At 35.5% G+C, this 27,019-nt stretch overlaps 1 protein-coding gene across 1 annotated transcript in view; it reads right to left on the bottom strand.

The window, feature by feature from the left end:
- ANKRD13C (ankyrin repeat domain 13C) overlaps positions 1 to 27,019 on the bottom strand; it is an 84,207-nt gene that overhangs the window by 49,612 nt on the left and 7,576 nt on the right. The window contains exons 2-3 of the mRNA XM_045547754.1: positions 8,491 to 8,532; positions 1,357 to 1,461 (exon numbers count right to left, since the gene is read on the bottom strand). Of these exons, the coding sequence (XP_045403710.1) occupies positions 1,357 to 1,461; positions 8,491 to 8,532 (147 nt within the window). The remainder of the gene's footprint in view (positions 1 to 1,356; positions 1,462 to 8,490; positions 8,533 to 27,019) is intronic.

The following is a 27,019-nucleotide window of genomic DNA, read 5'->3' as shown; positions in this document are numbered from 1 at the left end:
CCTCTCATAAGTGTCTCTTGATGTTTGCCCATAAGGGACAAGTGTCAATGTATAACAAAAAATATATATGTTCATTTAGTTGTTATAATACCACAATTTTATCTCATATTAAATCTTAGGCCCAAATATAACTTCACCATTATTGTTCAAGAAGTTCAGGAAGTCCACAAAAGTGTAATAGGTGGAGTACATATAAATCTAAACCATAAGAAAGTACCCAGAGGAGTCCAAAACTCAGCATCAAAATAAAACTGAATCTAGATAACATCGTATGAGTGTTCAATGTCATGTATTTCTTTAGTAAAACTGCCAACACTTTTTACTTCCTTCTATAAAGCTAGATTTAATTGATCTTTTTCAGCCTCAGATTGTTAATATTAAAGACAGTATTCCCATTCATTCAGATTTAAGTTTTGTAAAATTTTCAACTATTGAGATGTACTTGATAAAAATAAGACCTTTATGTGAAGTTAAAAAAAAAAATTATGGGTAGGAGAAGGGACAGTGGCGTAACTGAAAACTCTGTATATTATAAAAAAGTATGTGACATGTTTTGGAAATACTGTTTTAAAAACTAAAACAAAATAGAAAGTTTTGCTCCTCACTTCCAGCAAAGCCTATACTCAGCAACTAAAGCAAATAACTGTTGTGACACCGTGATTATTTTTAGTTCCAAGTAACAGTCCAAATAATTAAGCAGTTGCCAAAAAGCATAGACAGGTCGTAACTTTAAAAAGAGTTCTTTCGGTCAGGCGCGGTGGCTCACGCCTGTAATCCTAGTACTCTGGGAGGCCAAGGCGGGCAGATCGCTTGAGGTCAGGAGTTCGAGACCAGCCTGAGCAAGAGTGAGACCCCCGTCTCTACTAAAAATAGAAAGAAATTATCTGGCCAACTAAAATATATACATAGAAAAAATTAGCCGGGCATGGTGGCACATGCCTGTAGTCCCAGCTACTCAGGAGGCTCAGGCAGTAGGATCGCTTAAGCCCAGGAGTTTGAGGTTGCTGTGAGCTAGGCTGACGCCACGGCACTCACTCTAGCCTGGGCAACAGAGTGAGACTCTGTCTCAAAAAAAAAAAAAAAAAAAAAAAAGTTCTTTATTTGGATGAATAAAAAAATGGAAGAACATCAGTAAGGTAGAATGCTGCAAAAGGATAACAAATAATAAACAATATACTTTAAACATGATTCTTTTTGTGTACTACTCAATGTTTAAGTTCCTAAGCATGAATAATTCATATATATAAACTGCAAAACTTCATTGCATGGAAAGTTAACACTAAATGAAAAATATTTCAAATGCATCACTTTATATTTTTAGAATATATATCAACAACATTAATTCATATTGCTTACTCATCTGTCTATCTCCATAGCTGATGGCTTCCGCCAGAGGGCTCCATCCCTGAGCATTTTTCACCTTTACTGGAGCATTGTGAGCCAAAAGTAAATGGGCACATTCTGCAATATAAAGTGGTAATAATATCAAACATCATCCAATTTTTTGGATCTCTAAATATAAATAACATATAAAAGTTTAATATACCAAATTAATATAAATAAATCTATAAAATACATAATGTGCTACGTAGAATTAAGTAATTTAAAAATTCTTATGTATCTAAAAACCAGGTTATTTCAGATCCCTGGATTCAAGAAGTATCCATTCCACTACCTAAAACAAATTGGAACTCTCTGCACAGAAAAGCATTATGTTTCCTAATAATTGTTCCCAAGGATATTTTGAAAATGTTTCTATACTCTAAAAGATAACCCAAGAACCTCAAGAGTAATTTACAACCAAATATCTACACCCAATAAGGCCCAAAAGAGGATTTGTGTGTCTATAATGTCAAAGAAAGCTCATTCTCTATTTCAGAAAAAAAAAACAAAAACGTATTTTTAAAAAGGATCAGTAATGTTTCCACAAACTCTTATTTTTCAAATTTTAAAATTCTTTTGGTTGGGGAAAAAAAGGGCAAAATCCCACTTATGACTATAAGGACCAGTTAGTTTTTCACATAATCAAAATAAGTATGAGGTACATTTTCTACAGGTTGAGAAAACTTTTTAAAAAATTAAAAATAAAAAGTACATTAATAGGAAAAAAATTAAAACTGAGGCTCATGGCAAATTAGGTATGCTAGCCATCCATTCATTCAATCATTCCATAAATATTTATCAAATGCCTATTATATGCCATTTCTAAACACCTGGTACTGTTTATAAGCACTGAAGAAAAAAAGATAAGGTCTTCTTGTCAGAGAGCTTATATCCTATGTTGGAAAACAATAAGTAAATTAATATATACAAAAGAAAAATAACATAAGATAATGATAAGTGCTGTGAAGGAACTAAGGGTGTTATGACAGTGTAATGTCGGTGGGCTAAGGTAGAAGAAGAATGGCACTACTTTAGCACTATACCTAGTGACAGAAGAAATATCTATACTAGCAGGGAACTTTATTAGAATAAAGTAAAGTAAATACAGAAATTTCACAGAGGTGTTTAAGTCTGTTAATAGTATAAATGAATATATATACAAGAATGTTTTATTTTAGTGTTATTTGCAGTGGCAATTATACTGGAAATAAAGTGAATGCCCATGATGGGGTAATAATAGGCATATGTTACATCTACATTACTGGCCTAACATACAGCTATTTTTAAAGAATAGAGTCATATCAAAAGGACAGAAGAGTCAGCTTGAGTGGTCAGCCACTGGCCAAATTTGGAAAATTTAGCATCACAAAGAATAATGGAGTAACCAGTGATAACACATTGAAAAATAATCATTGATAAGCCCATAACATCAAAAAACAAAAGGAAGGGCAGTAAGTTCTTCTTTATAGAAGAATAATGTAATGACAGCTAAAAAATGACTAAGAAATGATAAAATAAGAAAATTATCATATTACAACACCCCATATAATCACTGATTTAGGCAAAGGGCTTTAATGAATGCTAGAACCACTAGGTAAGATGCTATGTGCTGGGAAATAGGACATTCACATAGTACCAAAGTATTACTCCAAGACTACTTATTAATTATAAACAGAAAAATGTCCTTCACACTGGATATATCTGAAGATCACCTTAAGGAAGAAATCAAACAGCACAAAACGAGGATTACAATAAAGATACATAACAATCAAATGCAATGAATGAAACTCAACTGGGTCTTGTTTCAATATAAAATACCTATAAAAAACCTTTTTGGACCAATTGGAAAAATTTGAATATGCACTGACTATGAGATAACAATACTATTAATTTTCTTCCATGTGATAATAATGTGGTTATGAAAGAAAATGTCTATATTTTTAGAGGTACGTGGTGAAGTATCTGGGGGTAAAATGTCATGATATTTATGTTAGTTTTCAAATGGTATAGCAAAAATAATACATATAACACACAGAAAGATAAAAAATATGATACAATGTTAATTATTAAACCTATGTGGAAAGTATTTGAGTGTTCATTGTGATAATCTGTCAATTTTTCTGTATAAGTAAAACTTTTCAGAGTAAGATGTTAAAAGAGAAAAAGGAATGAGGCCACATGTGGTGGCTCATGCCTGTAATCGCAATACTAAAGAAGAGAAGCTAAGGCAGGAGGATTGCTTGAGGTCAGACATTCTGTATCAGCCTGGGTAACACAGCAAGACCCTGTCTCTACAAAAAATTTAAAAATTAGCTAGGTGTAGTGGTGCATGCCAGCAGTCCCAGCTACTCAAGAGGCTGAGGTGGGAGGATCGCTTGAGCCCAAGAGTTTGAGGTTACAGTAAACTATGATCATGCCACTGCATTCCAGCCTGGGCAACAGAGCTAGACCTTGTCCCTAAAAAAAGAATGCGGAAGAAAAGAAAAGAGGAGAGGGAAGGGGAGAGGAAGGGAGTAGAGGGGAGGGGAGGGGAGAGGAGAGGAAGAAAGAAGAGAGAGGAGAAAGAAGGGAAGAGAAGGGAAGGGGAAGGGAGGGGAGGGGATAATTATATTTAAAAAATTCTATAAAAAATTATAGACATGACCGTGTGTTTTCAGACACATATACACATATTTGTATATAATAATAAGCATGGGGAAAAGGATGGAAGAATATCCAGCTGGTTTTAACATGGGTTACCATGCTTATTAGGAGAAGGGGGTTAATAAGAAGAGGGATGATGGACAACCAAGCTAAAAAGAATTTTAAAAATATAAAGAAAAAAAAATAATGGAGCCTCCCCCCCAAAAAAATCTACCACTGGGTTTGTGTAAATATGTTTGTATGTGTACATATATAAGTAAGTTAGGGGAACATAAACATGGAAGATATCTATAGACTTCTAGGGCTATTTCATGACAGACTTTTGAATGAAAAGGAAAATATGGCAAAGTGCTTCACAGTGATGCTACTTCAGTAAAAAACAAAGTCCCTGTGTTGCTGTAAGTAAAGGGTAAGGTATGAAAGGATACACATGAGGCTATAAATGTTAATTATATCAGAAAAAGAATGGAGAGATAATACACTTATTCATATTTGTACTGCATTATTTTATTTATTTCAACATCCACATATTAATAACCAAAAAATCAAAGAAAAAAATTTTAATTTAAAATTATTAAAAAGTAGGATGCACAACAATAATCTAAAGCAATAACCCACTTATATAAACTGAGATATAGGATTAGTTTAAGATTTATATATTATGCTAGACATGTCAACAATGTGTTCTGATATTCCACAGACCCTGAAGGATGGGTGCGCTTCTCACTAGTCACTGTTAACTGAAGTAGAGATTAGCAACTAACAAAAAAACAGATAATCACATATGCGAATGACCTATATTTTTACATTTAAAGAAAAAAGAACTAGATCAATCATCTTCTCTCAGTAATTAACTAACAAGGAATAATAAGAAAACAAGGTAGTTAACAAGTGGGCACTAACTCTTAAATGTGCCAGGAAGAAGTTGGGACTTGAGGAGTACGGACACACTCAAATTATGAGGAACAGAAATCACATATAAATAAGAAAGAACTATAACAGTAATAAAATATATAGAGAGTGGACAGGATAAACAGGACAGTTGGGAACATAATAGAACATCGATAGTGATCCTAATGACTGTGAGAAACCATATTAATTCTAGAGTTATTTCAGGGAACATAAAAAAAAATAAAAAACTTCACAGGCCATATAGCCAACTTGAGTCAATAGATCCAGAAATTCAGGAAAAAAATCAGACTTCTGTGGTGAAAAAATAAGGTTATTCAGTAAGTTAAGACGAGTGAGAGAAGGGAAACAAATCAAAGTGTCAAAGCCCTTTAAGGTATCTCTCTTTTCCTCAATCAACAAATATTATTTGAATACCCTGTAAATTTTATGTATTTATTAATACAAACAAGTATAAAAACAGGAAGTGCCCCTCAACAATGAAATCACTAAAGGTGCAGTATATCTCAAAAGGAGAAGATGAAAGAGAACAGACTGGCTAGACTGAACCACGGTATAATGTAAAAACAAGTTATAGAACACTGAGTATGATAAGGTATTATATATGTTATCTTCCACTACACACTCCAATCTCACTCTTGTGAAAACAAATATAAAGAATAAAAAAGGACTTTAAGGAAATAAAGCAAACAAAAGTATACAATTGGAATATGTAAATGGATCGATATATTACTGGTGGTGCCTACTCTATACGACAAAGACACAGAACAAATACTGACATTATTTGCAGATTCTGAATCATCTAACCAAGTGTTTCCCAAAATACATACCACAGAACTCTAGTCTCTCAACATACTTGTGAAAAAGAGCAAACATCAAATAACTGTAGGGAACACTAACCATTATGTCCAACATATGCCCCAACTTGGAACTTCACAATGCATATTAACATATCAAAGTTCTAACAAGTTCCACAATAAAGAAAACTGCTTGACTTTTATTAACCCACTATTTTTCAAATCAATTTGACCTGGAAACTCTATTTTCTTCTAAATACCTATCAATATCCCATGAAACTAATGTTTTATGAAACACATTTTTAAAAAGGCTGACAGAAACCTATGATAAGCATGATAGTACATTCACTATTATTAATAGAATGCCTAGACCAGGGATGGTACATAGGTTTCATTTCATATTCAAATCTTGGTAAATCCATACTGAGTACAGTGCTAACTTAGGAAGGATTCTAGAATATAGCAATCAGACTTGGCAAGCTGTGTATTGGCCAACTTTGACATAGACTATATCCTTTTTGAATGGTTCTCAGTGAAAGGAGGGCAAGGCAATATATCATAAATCCAGGTTCTGGAGCCAGACCTCCAAGTTGAAGTTGAAATTCTGCTATAATATTTTTACTCTGGGCAAGTTGCTTAACTTCGTAGAGCTAATGTTTTTCATCTGTAAAATGGGGATAAAAATAGTACTTTGCTCACATGGTTGTTCTAAGGGTTAAATGGGTAAATATGTGTAAAGTACTAGGAAAAGCATTTGGCATATTGTAAAATAATCACTATATTTTAGTTACTTTTTAAAGTTCTAATCCAATGTTCTTTGAAAAACACCTATAAGTTTTTATTGATCAAATTTAGCCCCTATATCTATTTTCACCAAGGTAGCTATATTAGAGATGTCCATCCTGCCCTGTTCATATTCATGCTACTTCCTCTGTATTCCTGATTCCCTCTCCTATCCCTGAATCTCACCCAGATCATCTTAGCCAAAGCTAATTTCACAGATGCAAACACCTATCCCAAAATCATATTCATAATTCATGAGCTTGCCATCATCCATCACTTGTGGCTTGGCTTGAGATGAACCAGACCTATCAGACTTTTAGCTCAGAAATCTGGGAACCAAAGAAACCGGACCAGTTGTTGGTGAACACTGAAATCAGAAAGTCATTAAAAGTTAGGATTCTAGAACAGTTATTTTACATCATGTTAAATTTCAGTAGGTAGAGAAAGTCAATCAGGAAAAGGGAGACTATTGCTGATATGTAAAAAAAAAAAAAAAAAAGCAGACATACCATAAGAGATAGTCAGATGATAGATATGAAAATAGGAGAATGGCTGATCTCCCAAAATGTCTTGATTCCTATTCTTCCTAAGACCTGGCCAGTCCCCATTTCTTGAGTTCCTATAATATGTAGCCTTTTAATAAATCTCTTCTTACTTAGAAGTGAGTCTATTTCTTGTAAGAAAAAAAGTAAACAATATAACTATAACTTTGAAGATAAATAGACATTTGAGTCACCAATTATGCAGAATTAAAATCAAAATTAAATTATCCTACAGATCATATGCTTCATTTAAGCATGTAAACTTAAAAACCAAACTAGCAAAAGAACTTTGTTTTTCAACAAAACAAGTTATAGTAACATCCCTGGGGTCAGTATACATTCAGATCAAATGTTTATACTGACAGCTACATTATACATTATAACAATAAGAGATATTCATAATGATATTTCTAGATCATTGGAAAGAAAAATGTTAACAGAAACTCATTAGCCTATTTAAAAATACAGGAATTGGCTGTGCACAGTAGCTCAGGTCTGTAATCCTAGCACTTTGGGAAGCCAAGGTAGGAGGATGGTTTGACATCAGGAGTTCAAGACCAGCCTGAGCAATATAGTGAGACCTTGTCTCTACAAAAAATTGAAAAATGAATCAGGGGTGGTGGTGCACACCTGTAGTCCCAGCTACTCGGGAGGTTGAGGCAGGAGGATTGTTTGGGCCTAGGAGTTTGAGGTTGCAGTGAGCTAGGATGCCACTGTACTCTAGCCGAGCCAACAGAGTGAGATCCTATCTCAAAAATATTAAATAAATAAATAATAAAAATACAGGAGTATATGTTTTTAAAAATTTTTTATCAAATACATTTAAAATATAAAAATCTAACACTCAAAGAATTGCCAATCAGCTATCTGGAATCCTTACTTTCTGAAATAACTGAGAATCCAGATAATTAAAATTCTATTACATCTAAAATAACCTATAAAAGTAGATCTTTTAAATCATCTGCCTATGAGTTTTTTTTTAAATTAAAGAATAAACAAGTATAAAGTTTTTTTTAATTACCTACCACATAGAAGGCTCAACTTTTGAGTTTAGATACATAAAATATGCTATATTAAAAATCTAATAAAACTCTTCTAATATTAAAAGTATTAAAACAATTAATAAACATTACTATTTAGAAATAAGTATCTTGAAATTACAAATTCCTGCTTGATAAAATAACCAAGTATGGAAAAAAACACAGTTTCAAAAGATATGAAGGCTAGGCAGGATATCCTCTAATGCTTTTTAAAAAATCTTATGGAAAATGAGAAAATACCTATTAATTTTAAAATACTGAATTCTAAGCTGAATTAGCAAATAAAATAACCAAGTTAATTTTTAAAAATTCAAAAGACAAAATAGATCCTAAAATTTTTAAACTGACTATACATGAGTGAAGTTAAACATAAAAAAGAAAGTGTTTACTAACCTTTATTTCCTAACATCACAGCAAGATGTAAAGGAGTGTTTCCTAAAATAAAAAAAAATTAAATTAGATGGTGTAAAAACACAAGAAAAGTGGTTTCAGCTCCTTCAGAAATCTCACTGACAGACTTTAAGCGAAAATAATGTGACTGCAAAATAATACTGATTATATGGCAAATTCAAAGTCAGAGGATGCCATGGTTTCTAAATAGAATATATTCCTCCCCCACACTCGCCCAAAAAAGAATAACCATTTTGCTTTTGAGATTTCTTTTCTAAACAGATTTCACAGATTCCCTTTCTTGTTTATTTATCACCTCATTCTTTGCTCATTTAGCAAACAATTTAGATACTTACTCACCATTAGAGACAAAAATCAATTAAGAACCAATCCCAGTCCTTAAGTTGTTCAGAAATCTTCTGATACTGACATGAAAATAAATGATTGTTATTGTTACTTATTAGAATAGAAGGAGGTACAGCATGACAATGGGACAGAGGGCAGAGTTCTTGACTTTGCCCTCACAGAGAGTTAAATATTAAAGGATGGATCACACTGAAATGAGTCTCAAAGAACGAGTGAGAAATTTGTAGGTGAACAAAAGCAACGTTGAGTAGCACTTCAGATTTAAAAAAAAAAAATCCCCAAATTACATTTAAATGCAAGAACAGTTCATATTTGGGGAGGAAACAAAGTTATGATTAGTGAGAGTAAAAAGCTTGAAGAACAGTAAACTGAACAGAATAAAACGGGAAAGATGAGCAAAAGACAAAAGACTTAAAAGCTATGCTGTGGTATATCCTGCACTTGATGTCACAAAACGACTACTTTAATCTCTAAATGATACCGTAAGACACATTTACAGCCTAAAAAGATCTTGTTTATAAAAGAAAAAAGTTAGTAAATAAAATTTATATATACTAATTTTCAGATATCAGCAATTTCACAAAAGTCAACAATTCTGGCCAATAAAATAAGCTAAACATTATCAAGGGATAATATGCATGATGAAAGAAACTTCATTACTTTTTCCAAAAAACATGTATATGATCTACCCCAATCTCTTACCTTGACAAAAACCTGCTAAGATGATCAAATCATACACATACACACACTCACACACCCACCCACACATACACACATTTTTGCTCAATAAAGGTAGAACAGAATTAGAATGATTGGCAAAGTCAGCAAGATACTATTTTGAGAAAAATTCAGAAAATACCACAAATAAATTCATTAAATTAAAATTATCTCTGCAAGTCATTTTACAAAAAAAAAAAAAAAACCACTGGATTACAGTAAATCTCTCTCTCTCTTTTTTAATTTGAAGGGGTGGGGGGGCTGTGAGGAGAGATGTTCAGTTGCCTTGTTTTTGTTGAGACAGTGTCACTCTGCTGCCCTAGGTAGAGTGCAGTGGCATCATTGTAACTCACTGCAACCTCCAATTCCTGGGCTCTAGGCAATCCTTCTGCCTCAGTATCCCTACTGCCTAAGCCTCCCAGGTAGCTGGGACTATGGGCGCATGCAGCAAAGCCCAGCTGGGTTTTCTTTTTTCCTTTCTTTTTTGGTAAAGACAGGGTCTCACTCTTGTTCAGGATGGTCTCGAACTCCTGAGCTCAAGCAATCCTCCCGCCTCCACCTCTCAGAGCTAGGATTACAGGCATGAGCCACCACGTCTGGCCTACAGTAAATCTCTTGACCTTAACAATTAGGGACCAAAAACACATGATAGATTTGGGGATATAATTTACATTATGTTTGTCAGAGATAAAAATTCAAAGTACACATTTCTATTAGTAACTAGATAAATAAATCTCTTGCTTACATGGGACTTACAGTCCAAGTTTTCCCACTTCAGAATTCTTCCTAGTTGAGTTATGGCAACCACTGTAATACGCACTGTTAAAAATTATACATTGAAAAACATCTCCAAAAAAGAAGTTTTGCTCACAATATTATTTAAGAAGTGAGTCTCGATAGTTACCTTTCTCATAAAGACACTAAAGAAACACTCAGTTCCCAAAAAGCTCTCTGTAATTTTTCTTTTCTCCCAAAAGACCTATAAGGTTAGGGGCTCTCAATTAAGTTTTCTGCATTAGAAACTCTCAGTAAAGGACCATTTTTCTACTACTAACATTATGCTCAGTTTAAACACTAAATGAAAAGACTTAAGAAAATTTTAAACAGTCACCCCGATAAATTAGGAACCATCTATGGGTCACCTTTAATAAACTATTCAGTGTTTTCAAAGCCTTCAGCATAACACAAGATTTAAAAAAAACATGAATAAGTATCAATTTTCAATTTGACTGGTCTAGAATAAGTTTCTCTTCCTTCTTTGCAAAATACTGAACTAAACTTCCTAAGTTTGCATTCCCGTTCTATGACAATTTACCAAGACCAAAAAAAGTAAATAAACTTGTTGACAAATTAGTGCCAGAAACAAAAGCTCAACACCAATAACTATGCTAAAATCAAAGCCTTTACTTTGGACTATCATTCTTCTTCTTCTTTTTTTAAAGAGACAGGGTCTGGCTCTGTCACCCAGCCCAGGCTGAGTAGTGACATGACCATAGCTCATTGCAACCTCAAATTCCTCTATTCAATCGATCTTCCTGCCTCAGCCTCCCAGTAGCTATGACTATAGACACACACCACCACGCTCAGCCAGGTTTTAAATTTTTTTGTAGAAACAGGGTCTTGCTATGTTGCCCAGGCTGGTCTCGAACTCCTGGGCTCAAGTGATCCTCCTGCGTCAACCTCCCAAAGGGCTGGGATTATAGGCATAAACTACCACATCTGGCTTTTAATTCCTATCGCCCTTTTCCATTTTAAGTTTTCATTAGTTTATCTAAATATCTATAGCAACAACCTTCTAATGGTTTTCTTGCTCCAATCTTGCTCCATTTCAATTTTTTTCTAAAACTATACTGGAATGATTGTAAAACAAAAACTTGACCATGTTACACTTCCACTAAAAAGACTTAAAAATGCTCCCTATTTGATCTTTAACATGGTATAAAAGGTTCTTGATAATAAGTTCTTAACTTTCTTTCATGTCTTATTTTCTTCCTCTCCCTTTCTCTCATCTGAACTACAAACAATACATTTTCCCGTAGGCCACGCCCTTATGCTTTTAAACATACTGCTAACCCTTCCTAAACGCTCCTCCTCTGTTTGTCTGACATTAATATTTACTTCTCAGGGGTAAGCTTAAACATCACCTCTCCAGTTGAAGTCTTCGCTGGCCTGTCCTAGACAAACAGATGTTCCTCTGCTCTGCTCCCAAAGCCCTCTATACCTATCTATTTGCTGCAGCACTTTTCACACTAAAGTGTACTCATATTTTTATGCATAAATGTATCTCCTTCATTGTATGTTCACCTCGGGATGACCAAATAAATACTTTCTTCATCAAATGCTTCACATACAGCATCTGACACATTCAGTCAGATGCACTGACAAAAACAATCAGTAAGTACTCATGAACAAAGGAATGAGAAAAACTCTGTAGAACTAACCTTAGTAATTGCAATAGTTACAGTACCCTGAAAATTAAAATGCAATATGCATTAACCTTAGGAAAGAATTATAAATGCCAATGTTTCTATAATTAAGTAATTGGAAAAGTTTTGGTGTTATTTTTTCTTAATGTTTAGAATAATACACTTGTAGAACTATCTGGACCTAGAGTCTCCTTTGACATAACATTTTTATTATAGAGTCTCTCACTTTAATAATTGCAGCATACTTATGTTTTATAATTCCTTTTAATATTAATTTTGACAAACTAAATTTTTCTAGGATTCTATTTATTTTCATTTATTGGCATATATTTTTCTCACAATATCCTTTTATATTAATGATATCAGACTTTATACTGATGTCCCACTTTTTATCCCCAATATCTGTTATTTGTGCCTTCTTTTTCTCTCTTGATCAGTCAAAGGTTTATTAATTTTATTTATCTCTTCAAAGCACAAACTTTTTGCTTTGTTGCTCTGTTTATTTTTCTAATTCAATAATTTCTGCTCTTTTATTATTTACTTTCTATTTTATTTGGGTGAAATAAACTCAAATTGGGAAATTAAGCAAATTAAGTTGTTCATTTTCTAATTTCTTAAAATAGACTTGGTGATTGATTTTTCAGCCTTTTTCCTGATAATACATCAGTATCATTTTATTAATAATTTCTACCTTATTTGCACTGAGATCAGTGAACAGACTTAGTGTACTTTCAGTCCTCTGAAATATTCTGAGATTTACTTCATGGTCACGTCTGATCAATTTTTGTAAATGCTTTCTGTATCCTTGAAAAAACATGTATTCTACAGTTGCTGGATGCAGCATCTCATAAAAATCTACTAGATCGTTTGTGTTGTTCATATTATTTATATCCTTATTGTTTTTTTGTTGTTGTTGGTTTATTTTGTTACAGAGAAATGTTAAAATTTCCCAATATAAATGGGAGTTTCTACATCTTCTTATATTCTAGAAATTTTTGCTTGATATATTTTCAAGCTGTGTTACCAAGTACAATCAAATTTAAAATCTTTATATTTTCTTGGTTAATGAAAACATTTTTCATTATGAGACATCCACTTTTCTCTCACATGGTGTTCTGTGCTTTAAAACCTATTCAGATATTAATACAATTACACCAACATTTTTGAACTGGTATTTTCGTGGAATATACTTTTCAATCCTTTTACCTTCCACTTATGTACATCGTTATGTTTCAGATATGTCTCCAACTGCATGTAGTTGGCTGCTTTTTCATTCGTTAAGATAATACATACCTTTTAACTGAAGAATTTAATACAGTTTCATATATTATACTTACTAACATATTGGGGTTTAAAGCTACCATTCATTGTGTTTTCCATCTGTCCTGCTATTCTATATTCCTTTTTCTCACCTGTCTTGCCTTCTTCTAGATAGATTATTGTTATAATTCCATTTTGTTTTTTATTGGGTGGAAGGTATACATTTTTTATTTTACTATTATTTTAGTAGCTATACTAGAGCTGCACAGCACCATATAGTAGCTACATGTAGTTGCTGAGCATTTGAAATGTGGACAGTTGAACTGAGATATGCTGTGAGTGGGATTTTGAAGACATAGTGTGAAAATAAAAAATGTAAAATATCTCAATGTTTTATACTGATCATATTGAAATGATGTTTTTGATATAGTAGATTAAATAAAATGTATTATTGAAATTAATTTCACTCATTTCTTTTTCTGTATGTAGTGACTAGAAAATTTATAGTTATGTATGTGGCTTACATTTGTTTTTTAAAATTTTTTAAGTTTCAAAATATTAAGGGTATACAAGTGTTTTTGTTACATGCATAGTTTTTACAATGCTTTATTTAGTCAGGGCCATTAGTGTGCCCATCACCTGAACACTGTTCACTGTACCTGTTAGGTACATTTTTACCCCTTCTCTCCTTCCCTCTTCACCTTTCTTGATTTCCAAAGATCTTTGCTTTTTTCTGTGCCCATCAATTAGTTCCAAATTATTAGAGAGTGCATGTGGTGTTTGTTTTTCCATTCTTGAGATACTGCCCTTAGGATAATTGTCTCCAGTTCCATCCAAATTGCCACAAAAGACATTAATTCATTTCTTTTTATGGCTGAGTAGTATTCATGGTATATACAGATATACACATTTTGTTAATTCACTCATGAATTGATAGGCACTTGGGTTGATTCCATATCCTTGCAATTGTGAATGGTGCTGCAGTAAACATTCAAATGCAGGTGTCTTTTTGATAACGTGACTTCTTTTCCTTTGGCAGATACCCAGAAGTAGGACTGCTGGATCGAATGGTAGGTCTACTTTTAGTTCTTTGAGAAATCTCCATAATGTTTTCCATAGAGATTGTACCAATTTGCAGTCTCACCAACAGTATATTTGTGTTCCTTTTTCTCCACATCCACACCAGCATCTACTGTTTTGAAATTTTTTAATAAAAACTATTCTAACAGGGATAGGTGATATATCATTGTGGTTTTAATTTGCATTTCCCTGATGATTAGTGATATTAAGCATCTTTCCATGTTAATTGGCCAGTTCTCTATCTTCTTTAGAAAAGCTTCTGTTCTTATCTTTTGGCCACTTTTTAATGGGGTTGTGTGATTTTTTTCCATGCTGATCTGAGCTCTTTATAGATTCTGGATATCAGATATATACATTGCAAATATTTTTCTCCCATTCTGTAGGTTATCTATTTACTCTGTTGATTATTCCCTTGGCTGTGCAGAAGATTTTTAATTCAATCAAGCCCCACTATTTTTGTTGTTGCTGTAATTGCCTTTGGGGTCTTAGTCATAATTCTTTGCCTAGGCTGATATCTGGAAGAGTGGTTCTTACATTTTATTCTAGAATTTTTATGGTTTCTTGCCTTACATTTACATCTGTTATCCATCTTGAATTAATTTTTGTGACTATTTAAGACATAGGCATCTTGTTTCATTGTTCTGCATGTGGCTATCCAATCTTCCCAGCACAATTTATCGAATACGGCTTCTTTTCCTCAACGTATGTTATTGTCTGCTTTGCCGAAGATCGGTTAGTTATAGGTAGATAGTTTTATATCTGGATTCTCTCTTCTGTTCCATTGGTCTATGTTTCTATTTTTGTACCAATACCATGTTGTTCTGGTTACTATAGCCTTGTAGAATATTATGAAGTCTGATAATGTGATCCCTCCAGACTTGCTCCTTTTGCTTAAGATTGCTTTGCCTATTTAGGCTCTTTTTGGTTCTAAACAATGCATAGAATTATTTTTTATAGATCTGTGAAATATGATGTTGGTATTTTGATGGGGATTGTGTTGAATCTGTAAGTCACTTTGGGCAGTACGGACATTTTTAACAATGTTGATTCTACCAATCCACGAGCATGATATGTGTTTCCATTTCTTTCTGTCATCTGCGATTTCTTTCCACAGTGTTTTTCTCCTTGTATAGATCTTTCACCTCCTTGGTTAAGTATACATTACTATTTTATTTTCTATGTAGCTATTGTGAATGACACTGAGTCTCTGATTTGACTCTCAGCTTGATTGTTATTGGTATATAGAAATGCTACTGATTTGTGTACATTGATTTTATAACCTGAGGCTTTGCTGAATTTATCAATTCCAGGAGTCTCCTGATAGATTCTTTGCGATTTTCTAGATACAAGATTGTATCATCAGTGAAAAGTGATTAGTTTGACCTTCTCTTTTCCTATTTGGATACCCTTTCTTTCTTTCTCTTGTCTGATTGCTCTGGCTAAGATTTACAGCACTATGTAAGAAATAGTAACAGTGGGCAACGCTGTCTTGTTCCAGTTCGTAGGGAGAATGCTTTCAACTTTCCCCCATTTAGTATGATGTTGGCTGTGGTTCTGTCATATTGGCTTTCATAATTTTGAGATATATTTCTTCTATGCCTAGTTTGTTGAGGGTTTTTATCAGGAAAGGGTGCTGAGTTTTGCCAAATGCTTTCTCTGCATCTACTGAGGTGATTATATGGTCTTTGTTTTTGCAGCTGTTTATGTGGTGAATCACATTTATTGATTTATATATGTTGAAGTATCCTTGCATCCATGGGATGAAGCCTACTTGGTCATGGTGGATTTTTTTTTTCTTTTTTTTTTTATGTGCTGTTGAGTTCAGTTTGCTAGTATTTTATTGAGGATTTTTGCAACTCTACTCATAACGGATATCAGTCTGCAGTTTTCTTTTTTTGTTGTGCCCTTTCCTGGCTTTGGTATCAGGGTGATACTGGCTTTGTAGAATGATTTGGGGAGGACTGCCTCCTTCTAGATGTTATGGAATAATTTCTGTAGTATGGGTGCCAGCTCTTCTTTGTAGGTTTGGTAGAACTGAGCTGTGACTCCATCTGGTAAGGGGCTTTTCTTAGTTGGAAGAATTTTTTTTTACTGCTTCAATCTCACTGCTCGTTATTGGTCTGTTCATGAGTTCTAGTTCTTCCTGATTGAGTCTTGGGAGGTTGTGTTTCCAGTAATTTGTCCACTTCCTCAACATATTCTAGTTCACATATGAAGACATTTTCGTAGTATTCATGGATGTTATTTTGTATTTCTGTGGTATGAGTTGTAGTATCTCCTTTTTCTTTTCTGCTTGAGCTTATTTGGGTACTTTCTCTTCTTTTCCTCATTAATCTAGCAAGAGGTCTGTCAAATTTTGTTTATCCTTTCAAAGAACCACTTTTTGTTTCATTTATCCTTTGTATTTTTTGTTGTTGTTGTTGTCCATTTCATTTAGTTCAGCGCTGACTTTATTTCTTTTCTTCTGCTGGCTTTGAGTTTGGTTTGTTCTTTCTTTTCTAGTTCTTTAAGATGTGTCATTCGGTTGTTAATTTGTGATCTTTCTTTTTCATGTAGGCATTTAAAGCTATGAATTTTATCCTTAGGACTGCTTTTGCCAAATCCCACAAATTTTGGTAGCTTGTATCCCCTTTGTTCAGTTTCAGAAATTTTTTGATCTCCATCTTAATTATTGACCCAATAATCGTTCAGCAGCATGTTGTTTAATTTCCATGACTTTGTGTAGATTTGAGTGTTTCTCTTGGAATTGATTTCTAGTTTTATTCCATGTGGTCTAAGATACATGATGTAATTTCAATTTTTTTGGATTTTAGACATGTTTTGTAATCTTAGATTAATCTTGGAGAATTTCCCACGTGCTCATGAGAAGATGTATATTCAGTAGTTTTTTTGGTAGAATGTTCTGTAAATGTCTGCTGGGTCCATTTGTTGTGAAGTCCCATTTAAGTCCAGTGTTTCTTTATTTATTTTCTGCTTTAATGATCTGCCTAGCTATGTCAGTGGGCTGCTGAAGTCTCCAGCAATTATGATGTTGCTGTTTATCTCTTTGCTTAGCTCTACTAGAATTTGCTTTATGAATCTGGGAGCTCCAGTGTTAGGTACATATACATTTAGGGTTGCTATGTATTCTTGTTGAACTGTTCCCTTTACCATTATATAATGCCAATCTTTGTCTTTCTCTACCGTTGTTGATTTAAAGTCAATTTTATCTGATGTAAGAATGATTACACCTGCTCTCTTTTGGTTTCCATTTGTGTGGAACATTTTTTTTTCCCATTCCTTCACCTGGAATCTTTATGAGTCCTTGTGGATTAGGTGCATTTCCTGGAGACAGCAAGATATATATACATCTTTTTCCATTCAGCCAGTCTATGTCTCTTGAGTGGGGCAGTCAGACCATTCATGTTGAGTGATAGAATTGTTAGGTGAGATGCTGTTCTGTTCATCATGTTGGGCAGTACCTTAATGCATTGTTTTCTCTCTTGTGCTATTTTTTTTACATGAGCTGAGAGCTTTAGCTTTTGAGTGGTTTTCACTGGTCGGTGTCTTTTGCACTGATCCACATATAATGTACTTCTGAGTTTTGCATGCAGGGCGGGTCTGGTCTTCACAAATTCCCTATGTGTTTGCTTGTCAGGAAAAGTCTTTATTTCTCATTCTTATATGAAACTTACTTTTGCAGGGTACAAAATTCTTGGCTGGAAATTGTTCTATTTAGCAAGACTGAAGATGAGGCCCCAATCCCTTCTGTCTTGTAAGGTCTCCACTAATCAGTCTATGGTTAGCCTGATGGGTTTTCCTTTGTAAGTTACTTGATGTTTTCACCTCACAGCTCACAGGAGTTCCTTCTTCATATTGGCTTTGACCAGGCTAAGGACTGTATGTCTGCCTCTTCACAATGAATCTCCCAGGCATTCGCAGACCTTCTTATATCTGGATGTCTAAATCTCTAGCAAGACCAGGGAAGTTTTCCTTAATTATTCCCCCAAATCGGCTGTCTAGTCCTTGTGTTTTTTCTTCTTCACCCTAAGGATGCCTATGATTCTTACGTTTGGTCATTTTACATAATCCCTTATTTCTTGTAGGCTTTGTTCGTTCCTCTTGATTCTTTATTGTTTCTCTTGTATTTCATTGTATTTCTCTTGTATTTCATTGTATTTTCATTGTATTTCATTGTATTTTCATTGTATTTCATTGTATTTTCATTGTATTTCTCTTGTATTTCATTCATTACAATCCATATCAGGAATTCTTTATCTGTTATTCCAATATTTTCATTTTGGTTGGGAGCCACTGCTAGAGAGCTGGTATGTCCTTTTGGGGTTGTCTTTTCACTCTGATTTTTCATGCTTCCAGAGTTCTTGCACTGATTCCTTCTTATCTGGAGCAGTTGTCACTTCTTGTTTTTGGATTTTCTTTTGTTTATATGGGGCTTCCCCCTCCTCACTCTTAAGGGTATGTCTGTAGCATATGTTGGGTAAGAACCTTTGGCTTTCCTTGTGGGTGCTTTGATGGGGGTCTAGGTTCTGGATAGATGCCTTGGTTATAGATATCTTTAGTGTGGTGGTTTTCTAAGTTGCTCGTTATTTGCAGCGGTGAGCTAAGTGTGTGGGTAGATTCACTGTCTCTTGTTGATGACGAAAGATGGAGGTCTTTGAAATCCTTTCTTTTTCGCCAGCCCTGTGGTCTTAACAGCATGAATTATACTGGGTGCCCAGTTTAATCTGAGACAGTAAGTAGTGCTTGTAGGTTAAGAATCAGCCACGTGCTGTATGATTGAGTCAGTAAATCCTGTAAAGGGTTGTACAAGTTGTCCTCCCTGCCAGTAGGTGGCAATTGCCAGAAAGAACCAGCTATAGTGTTGTTTTTCTGGGACCTGTGACTGGCTCCATCCCCTCAGGAGAAGCACTTGAATGCCCCAGGCAGCGGGCAGAGCCCTGGAGCTTCCAGGGGACTCCTTAATCATCACCACAGCAGAGGTGGGTGGAGAAGTGAGGCTGGGTGGAGCTGGGTCAGGTAAGGCTGCCTTCAGGCTCCACAAAGGCCTCTAAGGGAGCTGTCTCTGCAGGGCTCAAGAGTCTGCTCCCAGGCCACTGAGGAAAGCCACCAGGGAGGGGCTGAAGCAGCCCTACAAAGCCAGAAAGCCTGCTTGTGGGGGCAAGGGCCATCTGAGATTCATAATCTGGCTGTCAGAAGTGGGTTTCACTCTTCTGCCTCACACCCCTGCGGTCTCCTTCCAGCGTCTCGCCATAGGCAGGAGCTCAAACTAGCTCAGCTCACCAGTAATGGTGCTGTGCTGGGAGCTTCCCTGTCTAGGATCTTGCTCCATATCAAAAGCACAGCTTTCCTGTGGGTGGAGGGGTGCTCCACGAGTGCTGGGGCTCAGACCCAGAACACACTCTCCTCTCAGTCTTGCCCATGACTGCTCCTCTGTCTCCCAAGATGAGTTCACAAATCTCCCCTCCATGTCTCCAGGCAATACCATTAAGTTCTGGGGGTATGGGATCTAGCTGTGGGCCTGTCCCTGAGTCCCAAGTTCAATCAACGACCATGGTAGGGAGAAGCATGTTGGTCCCAAGCTGCCTGTAAAGCACTCAAACAGATTTGATGTCCTTCTGCTTCAGGGTATGTCCTGCTCTGCTGCAGCGGCCACGCGAGTAGCACCTGGGAGAGCCAGCAGACAGGGAACTCACAGACCAAGTACCCCTGGGTCTGCAGCAGGTCTTTAAGAAGCAAGGTATGGGCTCCACTCTCTGTGGAAGCCTTAGTGTGGTAGGCGCACCAACAAAGGGGAAACAGCCACTTCTGGGAGTCTCAGCTCAATCATCCCTCTCAGCAGCAGATGGAGGAGGGGGGAAGAAAGAAAAGAGTCTGAATGGAGGACAGCTAGCACTCTGGTTATCTTTGTTCCTCTCTCCTGAAGGCAGCGTGCCCAAAATGTCTGAGCTCCGGGGTCACGCAGATTCCCCAGGACCCACTGGCCCCTGGCTCCCATGGTCTGGGCTGGAGTTTGGAAATGTTTGCATGGGAACAAGCGACACAAAAACTGAGGGGCTGAAGCTCCCTGGGAAGGACAAAGGTGCACAGTGGCTAGAGAAGCAGTATGGCGCCTGCTGTCTCAGGTCCGGTCTGCAGTTACAGGAAGTGACGTGAATGGGGCTGGCAGCCTGGTGCTTTGTCCTCAAGAAGCCCCCAGTTCACTGGTGGAAGCAGCTTCTTGGCTCGTGAGGGTAGAAAGGCTCTCCAGCAGTTCGGGAGCCTGCTAACTTCTGGCAGTGTGAGGTAGGGAGAAATAAAACCCCCACCTACCATTTTTGCCAGGCTCCAAGCCTCTCATCAGGGGTTGATCTCTGCCACTATCTTGCTCCTTCTTATTTTGCTCTGCAACTTCTTCCCGTGGAATCTCTGGTAGGTTCTAGCACTTTTCTCCCAGAATAACACACAATCTATTGTTTTTCTTTCTCATCTAAAATTTTTCCTTCTTTCTGAGACAATCTGGTAGCCGATATCTGCAGTCAGCCATTGTGAGAGACTGTCGTTACATGTATTTCTGTTACACGGCACTGCCCTAGAGTTTACAACATATATTCTTGATTTAGCAAAGTCTAATGTTTAGTGGTACTTTTGCCCCTATTCACAGCATAACAATGACCTTAGAACACTAACCTCATCCCTTCCATCTAGACTTACATGCTACTGTTATTTAGTCCCATAAGGTTTTATTTTGCCTTACAGAGTCAATATTCCTTTGGATTAACTATTTTTCTTGCTCTTCATTCCTTCCTCCATTTCTTACCTTCCATCAGAATCATTTTCCTTCTACTCAAGTATATGAATTATATCTCAATAAAGGTGTTAAATAAGAATATATACGGGGAATGGGGTGTAGGTAAGGTTATTAGAATTGCAGTGAAAACTTATTCAGGATCCCACAATTTAAAAAGCAAAAGTATTCTCTACAAAGGCCTTTTTATTAGGCCTCTTATTTTGCCACAACCGTTACCAGGTTAGTTCAGCTCCAGACTAAAATAAACTTTCTTGTCCACTTGCTTATTTGGTGTTAATTTCTCCACTCAAAATAAGCTACTAGAAATAGCTTTATTTTTTCCACTGTTAACGGTCCTAATATCAATAAATGAAGGCAAAAGGAAGGCGCAGCTTTGCTGTAAGGTATAAACTTGCTCCTGCTGTCTGTTTCCCATATTAGAAATTTTCTCATCTTCTCATTCAGGGGTCAGCACATGACATAAATAAAACTTCATTGTTACACAACCACATGCTGATCATTTATGAACTGTTTATGGCTGCTCTCATAAAACAGAAAGTATGGCCTGCAAGCTTAAAATATTTACTACCTTGCCCTTTAATTAAATGTTTGCAGACCCCTACTCTAATCAGGATGAGCTTCACTTCATACTGTCTCACTTGTTACAGAACACCTGTTAGCCATCAATATACTTTGCATATATAATCACATTACATTACTGTTACTAAAAATTTCTCTCATAATCTATTATGCTTACTTGAATCTACAGTCATGACTGCATTTTAATGTACAGTCAGGAGAGGGCTTTGTAGGTTCTGCTATTTGTCTTCTGTCTTCCCTGAAGTAAAATCCATTTACTTTCAACCAATAAACATTTCCTGAGCATTATTATGTGCTAGGAATAGCACTAGACACTAGAGAATGAACCATTAACAAGCTAGAAATAATGCTTGCCCTCATGGAATTTATATTCAAAAAAGAGAGTAAGAGAAATGTAAAATGAAATGAGGCAAAATAGAGGGTGCTAAGTATTAATATTAAGAAAACTAACAGATGGTTAAGATTGAAAGTAATAAAGGGAGACATACTTTCTGATACTTTAGAACAATCTCTCTAAAGAGATAATGTTTAAAATGAGATCTTAAAGATAAATAGGAGCTAAGAAATCAGGAATGGAAAGAAAAGCATCATAGACAAAGGCCAGAAATATTGGCATATTCACAGAACTGAAAGAAAATAAGTATGGTCAGAACATAGAAAAAAAGAGAGATCTATATAAGATTAAATTGGAGAAGTAGGCAAGGTCCAGATCATACAGAGCTCTGTAATTAAACTAAGAAATATAATCTAAACTTTTAAGTGAGGAAGGCCTTAAAGTATCTAGAACAGGAAAGTGGCTGGATGCAAATTACATTTAAAATCATCCTTGTTACTAGACAGAAAATGGACTGGAGGGGGACATGAGAGTAGTTATCAGTCTGGTGTAATATTCCAGGAAAAAGATGACAAAAATTGGTTGGTCCCAAAGTGGTGGCAATGGAGACATAAATAGACTATTAAAAATAACTTGTTAATTAGATATGTATGGGGAGTAGGAGGAGGTGAGACAAAGAATGATCCCAATGATTGTGCCTCGAGCCACTGGATAGTTACTGATGTAATTTACGAGACTAAGTGGCCAAGTAGAAGGGAAGGAGGTGGAAAATGGTAATTCCATTTTGGACAATATTGAAATATCTCTGAGATTCCAAGTGGAGATGAATACAAAATATAGAACTCAAAGGAAAAGTCTAGGCTGGATACATAAATTTGGCAGTAAAAAGGGAGAAAGATATTTACAATCAAATATATAAATTTCTGAATATCCCTTTTTTGTCCTAATAGTAAAAAAGGTAGTAACAGTTTTCTTTCTTTACTTCTGTCTTTCAGGGGAAAAAAGAAGTACCATGCTTTAAATGGTAAAGAAAGAAGAAAAGTAAGGAAATTGATAATACTAATTGCTACCAAAGAGGGGAACTGGCTGGGTAGAAACAAGGGTGAAGGAGAAACTTTACTTTTTACAATGTATTATTTTACATCTTTTTAGAATTCTGTAGCATGTGAATGTAATACCTATTCAAAAATTTGTTTATATTAAGGAGAGCCCACCAGAGTCTAGACAGAGCACCTAGATGAACAAGTCAAGGTATCCATGCTCCTAGGCAATTTCTTAAACCCTCCAAGAACATACAGAAAAAAGGGTAAAAGCACCAGTACCTACTTAAGTTGCCAATGAAATTTTCCATTACAAGTCTCAATTATTAATCATATTATCAAAAGATTTATGAACTAGAAATGACTGAGTTCAATAACCCAATCCTTCTCATTTTACAGATAATATAATCAGAACTACCTACTACTAAGATGCCAAATATCATGCTTTGCTTTTATATATATACATATGTGTAGAGAGAAAGAGAGAGAGTGCACAGGAAGAAGACAGACAGACAGACAAGGTCTTCCTCTGTCACCCAGGCTAGAGTGCAGGGGTGTTATCATTGCTCACTGCAACCTCAAATTCCTGGGTTCAAGTGATCCTCCTGCCTCAGCCTTCCAAGCAGCTGGGACTACAAGTGTGCGCCACCACACCTGGCTAATTTTTAAACTTTTTGTAAAGATAGGTCTGGGCGGGGGCATTGTCTTGCTATTGCACAGGTTGGTCTCAAACACCTAACCTCAAGCAATCCTCCTGCCTCAGCCTCCCAAAGTGCTAGGATTACAGGTGTGCGCTACCATGCCCAGCCCAAGTCAATATTTTAAATAGCAAAATAATGATCACCAACATCATCATCCAGCTAACAGTGAATTTACTTTATCAACCAAGTGTATTATCAACTAAGTGCTCAAATGTACTAGTTACCTCCATCTACTATCCTCTCAGTTTTCTATGTCCCCAACCCACTGCTTAAGGTAATTAATTACACAAAGGATACTAAAAACTTAAAATAACCTTTGCTATCACCTTTTCACAATGTAGTTTTTAAATCTGAAATTGGATGCCTTGGTTCTAACTTGGTGAACAAAATTTAATTCTGTTTTTTCAAATAAATGAAAAACATTCCAGTAACACTAAGACCACTTTACTTTTAAAGTATGCAAATAGTCATCAGAATGGCTGGCATTTAATGGACATCTACTAAATGTGCTGGGCACTATGCTGTACACTTAATATCTTATCTCATTTAATTTGTGCAATAACCCCGTGGAACAAATATTATTTCTATTTCACAGGTAAGAAAAATAAAGCTAACAACAGTTACTTCCCAAAATTCCACATCTAGAAATAAAGGGAGTTCATGACACTAAAATCCATATGCTTTTTACTGTATCAATAAGTTTTGAAACTTTATAGTCTTAGGACCCCTTTATACTCCTAAAAATTATTAAAGATCCCAAAACCTTTTGTATGTACATATCTACTGATAGCTACCATATTAGAAATGAAAATTTAAAAATTTTACTTATTAATTTAAAAATCACAATAAGCCCATTACATGTTAATATATAATGTTTATGAGAAAATTAACTGCATTTTTCAAAACAATGACTGACAAGAGCAGTACTATTTTAAATGCTTTAACTAAAGACAAATAAATTTCTTTAATGTCTGTCTTAATAGAAAACAGCTGGATTTTTATATCTGTTTCTGCAATTAATCATTATGTGTAAAATGTTTTGAAGTGTATGAAGAAAATCCAGCTTCCCACACACTCACAGGTGAAAAAAAAGAGTATTTTAAATAGCCTTTTCAGATAGTTAGGAATATTCTTTGAATCTACACCAAAACTAAATAAGTGGTCATTTCTTAAAAGTTAGTTGCAATATGGAATCTAAAATCGTAACAGTAAGCTTTCTGTACCATGTTAAACTAAAATACATTGGTCTCTCTTACACTTTGAATGGATCTTTTGTTGATGCATGGTTTTGTAACATTATGCATTGATCATTCAAAAAATATTGATTGACCAAGTTATACAGATTTTCCAAATGTTGACACATTTCACTATACAATATCCAAAAAAAAAAAAAATCACATTTGGTAATATCACTTCCAATCTGACCAGAACAATCTTTTAAGTACTGGGAACCCATCAAGCTTACCACGGCAGAGAAAAGTTCTCCGAATTTCTAATTCTCATTTAAAAGGATGAATTTTTTTTATTGGCAACAAGTACTGTCACTTGTTTTCTTTGAAGTCACAGGCTTACTTCATTCATTTTCCAGAAAATGTTTGTCAAATATCCTAATTATAATAACCCTAGTTTGTCTGTAAGCTGCTCTTTCAAGTAAAAATGATGTTCTATGAAAAAAGCAGCTAGTTCAGCTTACAACTCCGTTTCACAAATGTTTTCCCTTATTTACCTTTCAGATTGCAACAGAAGAGCATCATGCACAATCCCCATCATGTCACAAAGAATACCAAAAAACGCACGTACTCAAGATTAAGATTTAATAAAATTAACCATTTTTACAGTATCACCAAAACATTAAGTGAAATTGGCATTTTAATTTTATTTTTAAAAAATTTTTATTGCAAGTGCGTGGCAATGAATAATACAATGACTACTAACAGTTTGGTGCCCTAACTTGTTCTAAAGTGCCAACAAATTTACTCACCATTGCCTTTGTACCATCAGTGAAAATGTCAGCACAGTGAAAAAGGCAAGCAATGACTTGATATTGTTATAAAAAGTTTTTACTTTGTGCACGCCTTAATCATAGAGCAAAGCAGGAAATTACAAGTACAAGAACCAACATAGCTTCAAGTTCTACAGACATCTTCAAGTCACCAACCAAGCAAGCAGTAAAAAAGGGAGAATATCTGCATTTGATCTCAAAAACGGTACTATACTACTAAAATTCACACATGCACATAGTCTTACATCCAAACTATCAACAACTCCTACCAGCTCTATCTTTCCATCACTTCCAGTTACCCACACTAACCCCTGCCCAAGTTTCCGCTTCACATAGCCACCAGAACCAGCCTTTTAAAATCAGTGTCACTCTTCTCAAAACCCTCTGACAGTTGCTCCCTGTAAAAGCCAAAATCCTTAACAATGGTCTACAAAAGTTCTACATGCTTACACCCCTAACTACCTCTCAAATCTCACATATCCTATCACTCTGCCCCTTGCTCACTTTGTTTCAGCCACATTTACTTTCTTCCTATTCCCAGAAAGTGCTACCTTTGCATTTGCTATTTTCTGCTTGAAACTCTGTTCTGCCCGGTATTTGCTCCCTAATTTTCTTGAGGTAACTGCTTACAATTCTTTTAGTGGTATCTTCCCTGACCCTGACTGCAATGAAATAATTACTACCTCTCCTCCCCATACTCCCAGCACACACACACTCTCTCTCTCTCTAGCCTCCTCACTTTGCTTTACTTTACTCTTTAATACTTATCAAAGCCAGGCATGGTAGCTCACACCTGTAATCCTAGCACTTTGGGAGGCCAAGGCAGGAGGATCACTTGAGCTCAGGAGTTTGAGACCAGCATAATACCAAGACCCCTTCTCTACAAAAAATAGAAAAATTAGCCAGTCGTGGTGTCACACATCTGTAGTCCCACCAACTGGGGAGGCTGAGGCAGGAGGATTGCCTGAGCCCAGGAGTTTGAGGTGATGATGAGCTATAATGACACCAGGTCCTCATGCCCAGGCAACAAAAACAAACAAAAACCCTTATCATTATAAGTCATATCATATATGTATTAGTTTGTTTATCGTCTGTCTCTCCCATTAGAATGTGAGCTCCATGAGAACAGGGACTTTGTCAGTTTTGTTCACTGTTGTAACTCTAGCACCTGAAACACTGTATATCATATATTATTAGGAGCTTAGTATATATCTGTTGAATGAATGAATGAACCAACAAA

Source organism: Lemur catta, chromosome 3 (genome assembly GCF_020740605.2).
Source record: "Lemur catta isolate mLemCat1 chromosome 3, mLemCat1.pri, whole genome shotgun sequence".
In the NCBI taxonomy this organism is placed as follows: Eukaryota; Metazoa; Chordata; class Mammalia; order Primates; family Lemuridae; genus Lemur; species Lemur catta.
The sequence above is the reverse complement of the archived record's forward strand: the minus strand, read 5'-3'. Positions and strand labels throughout refer to the sequence as shown.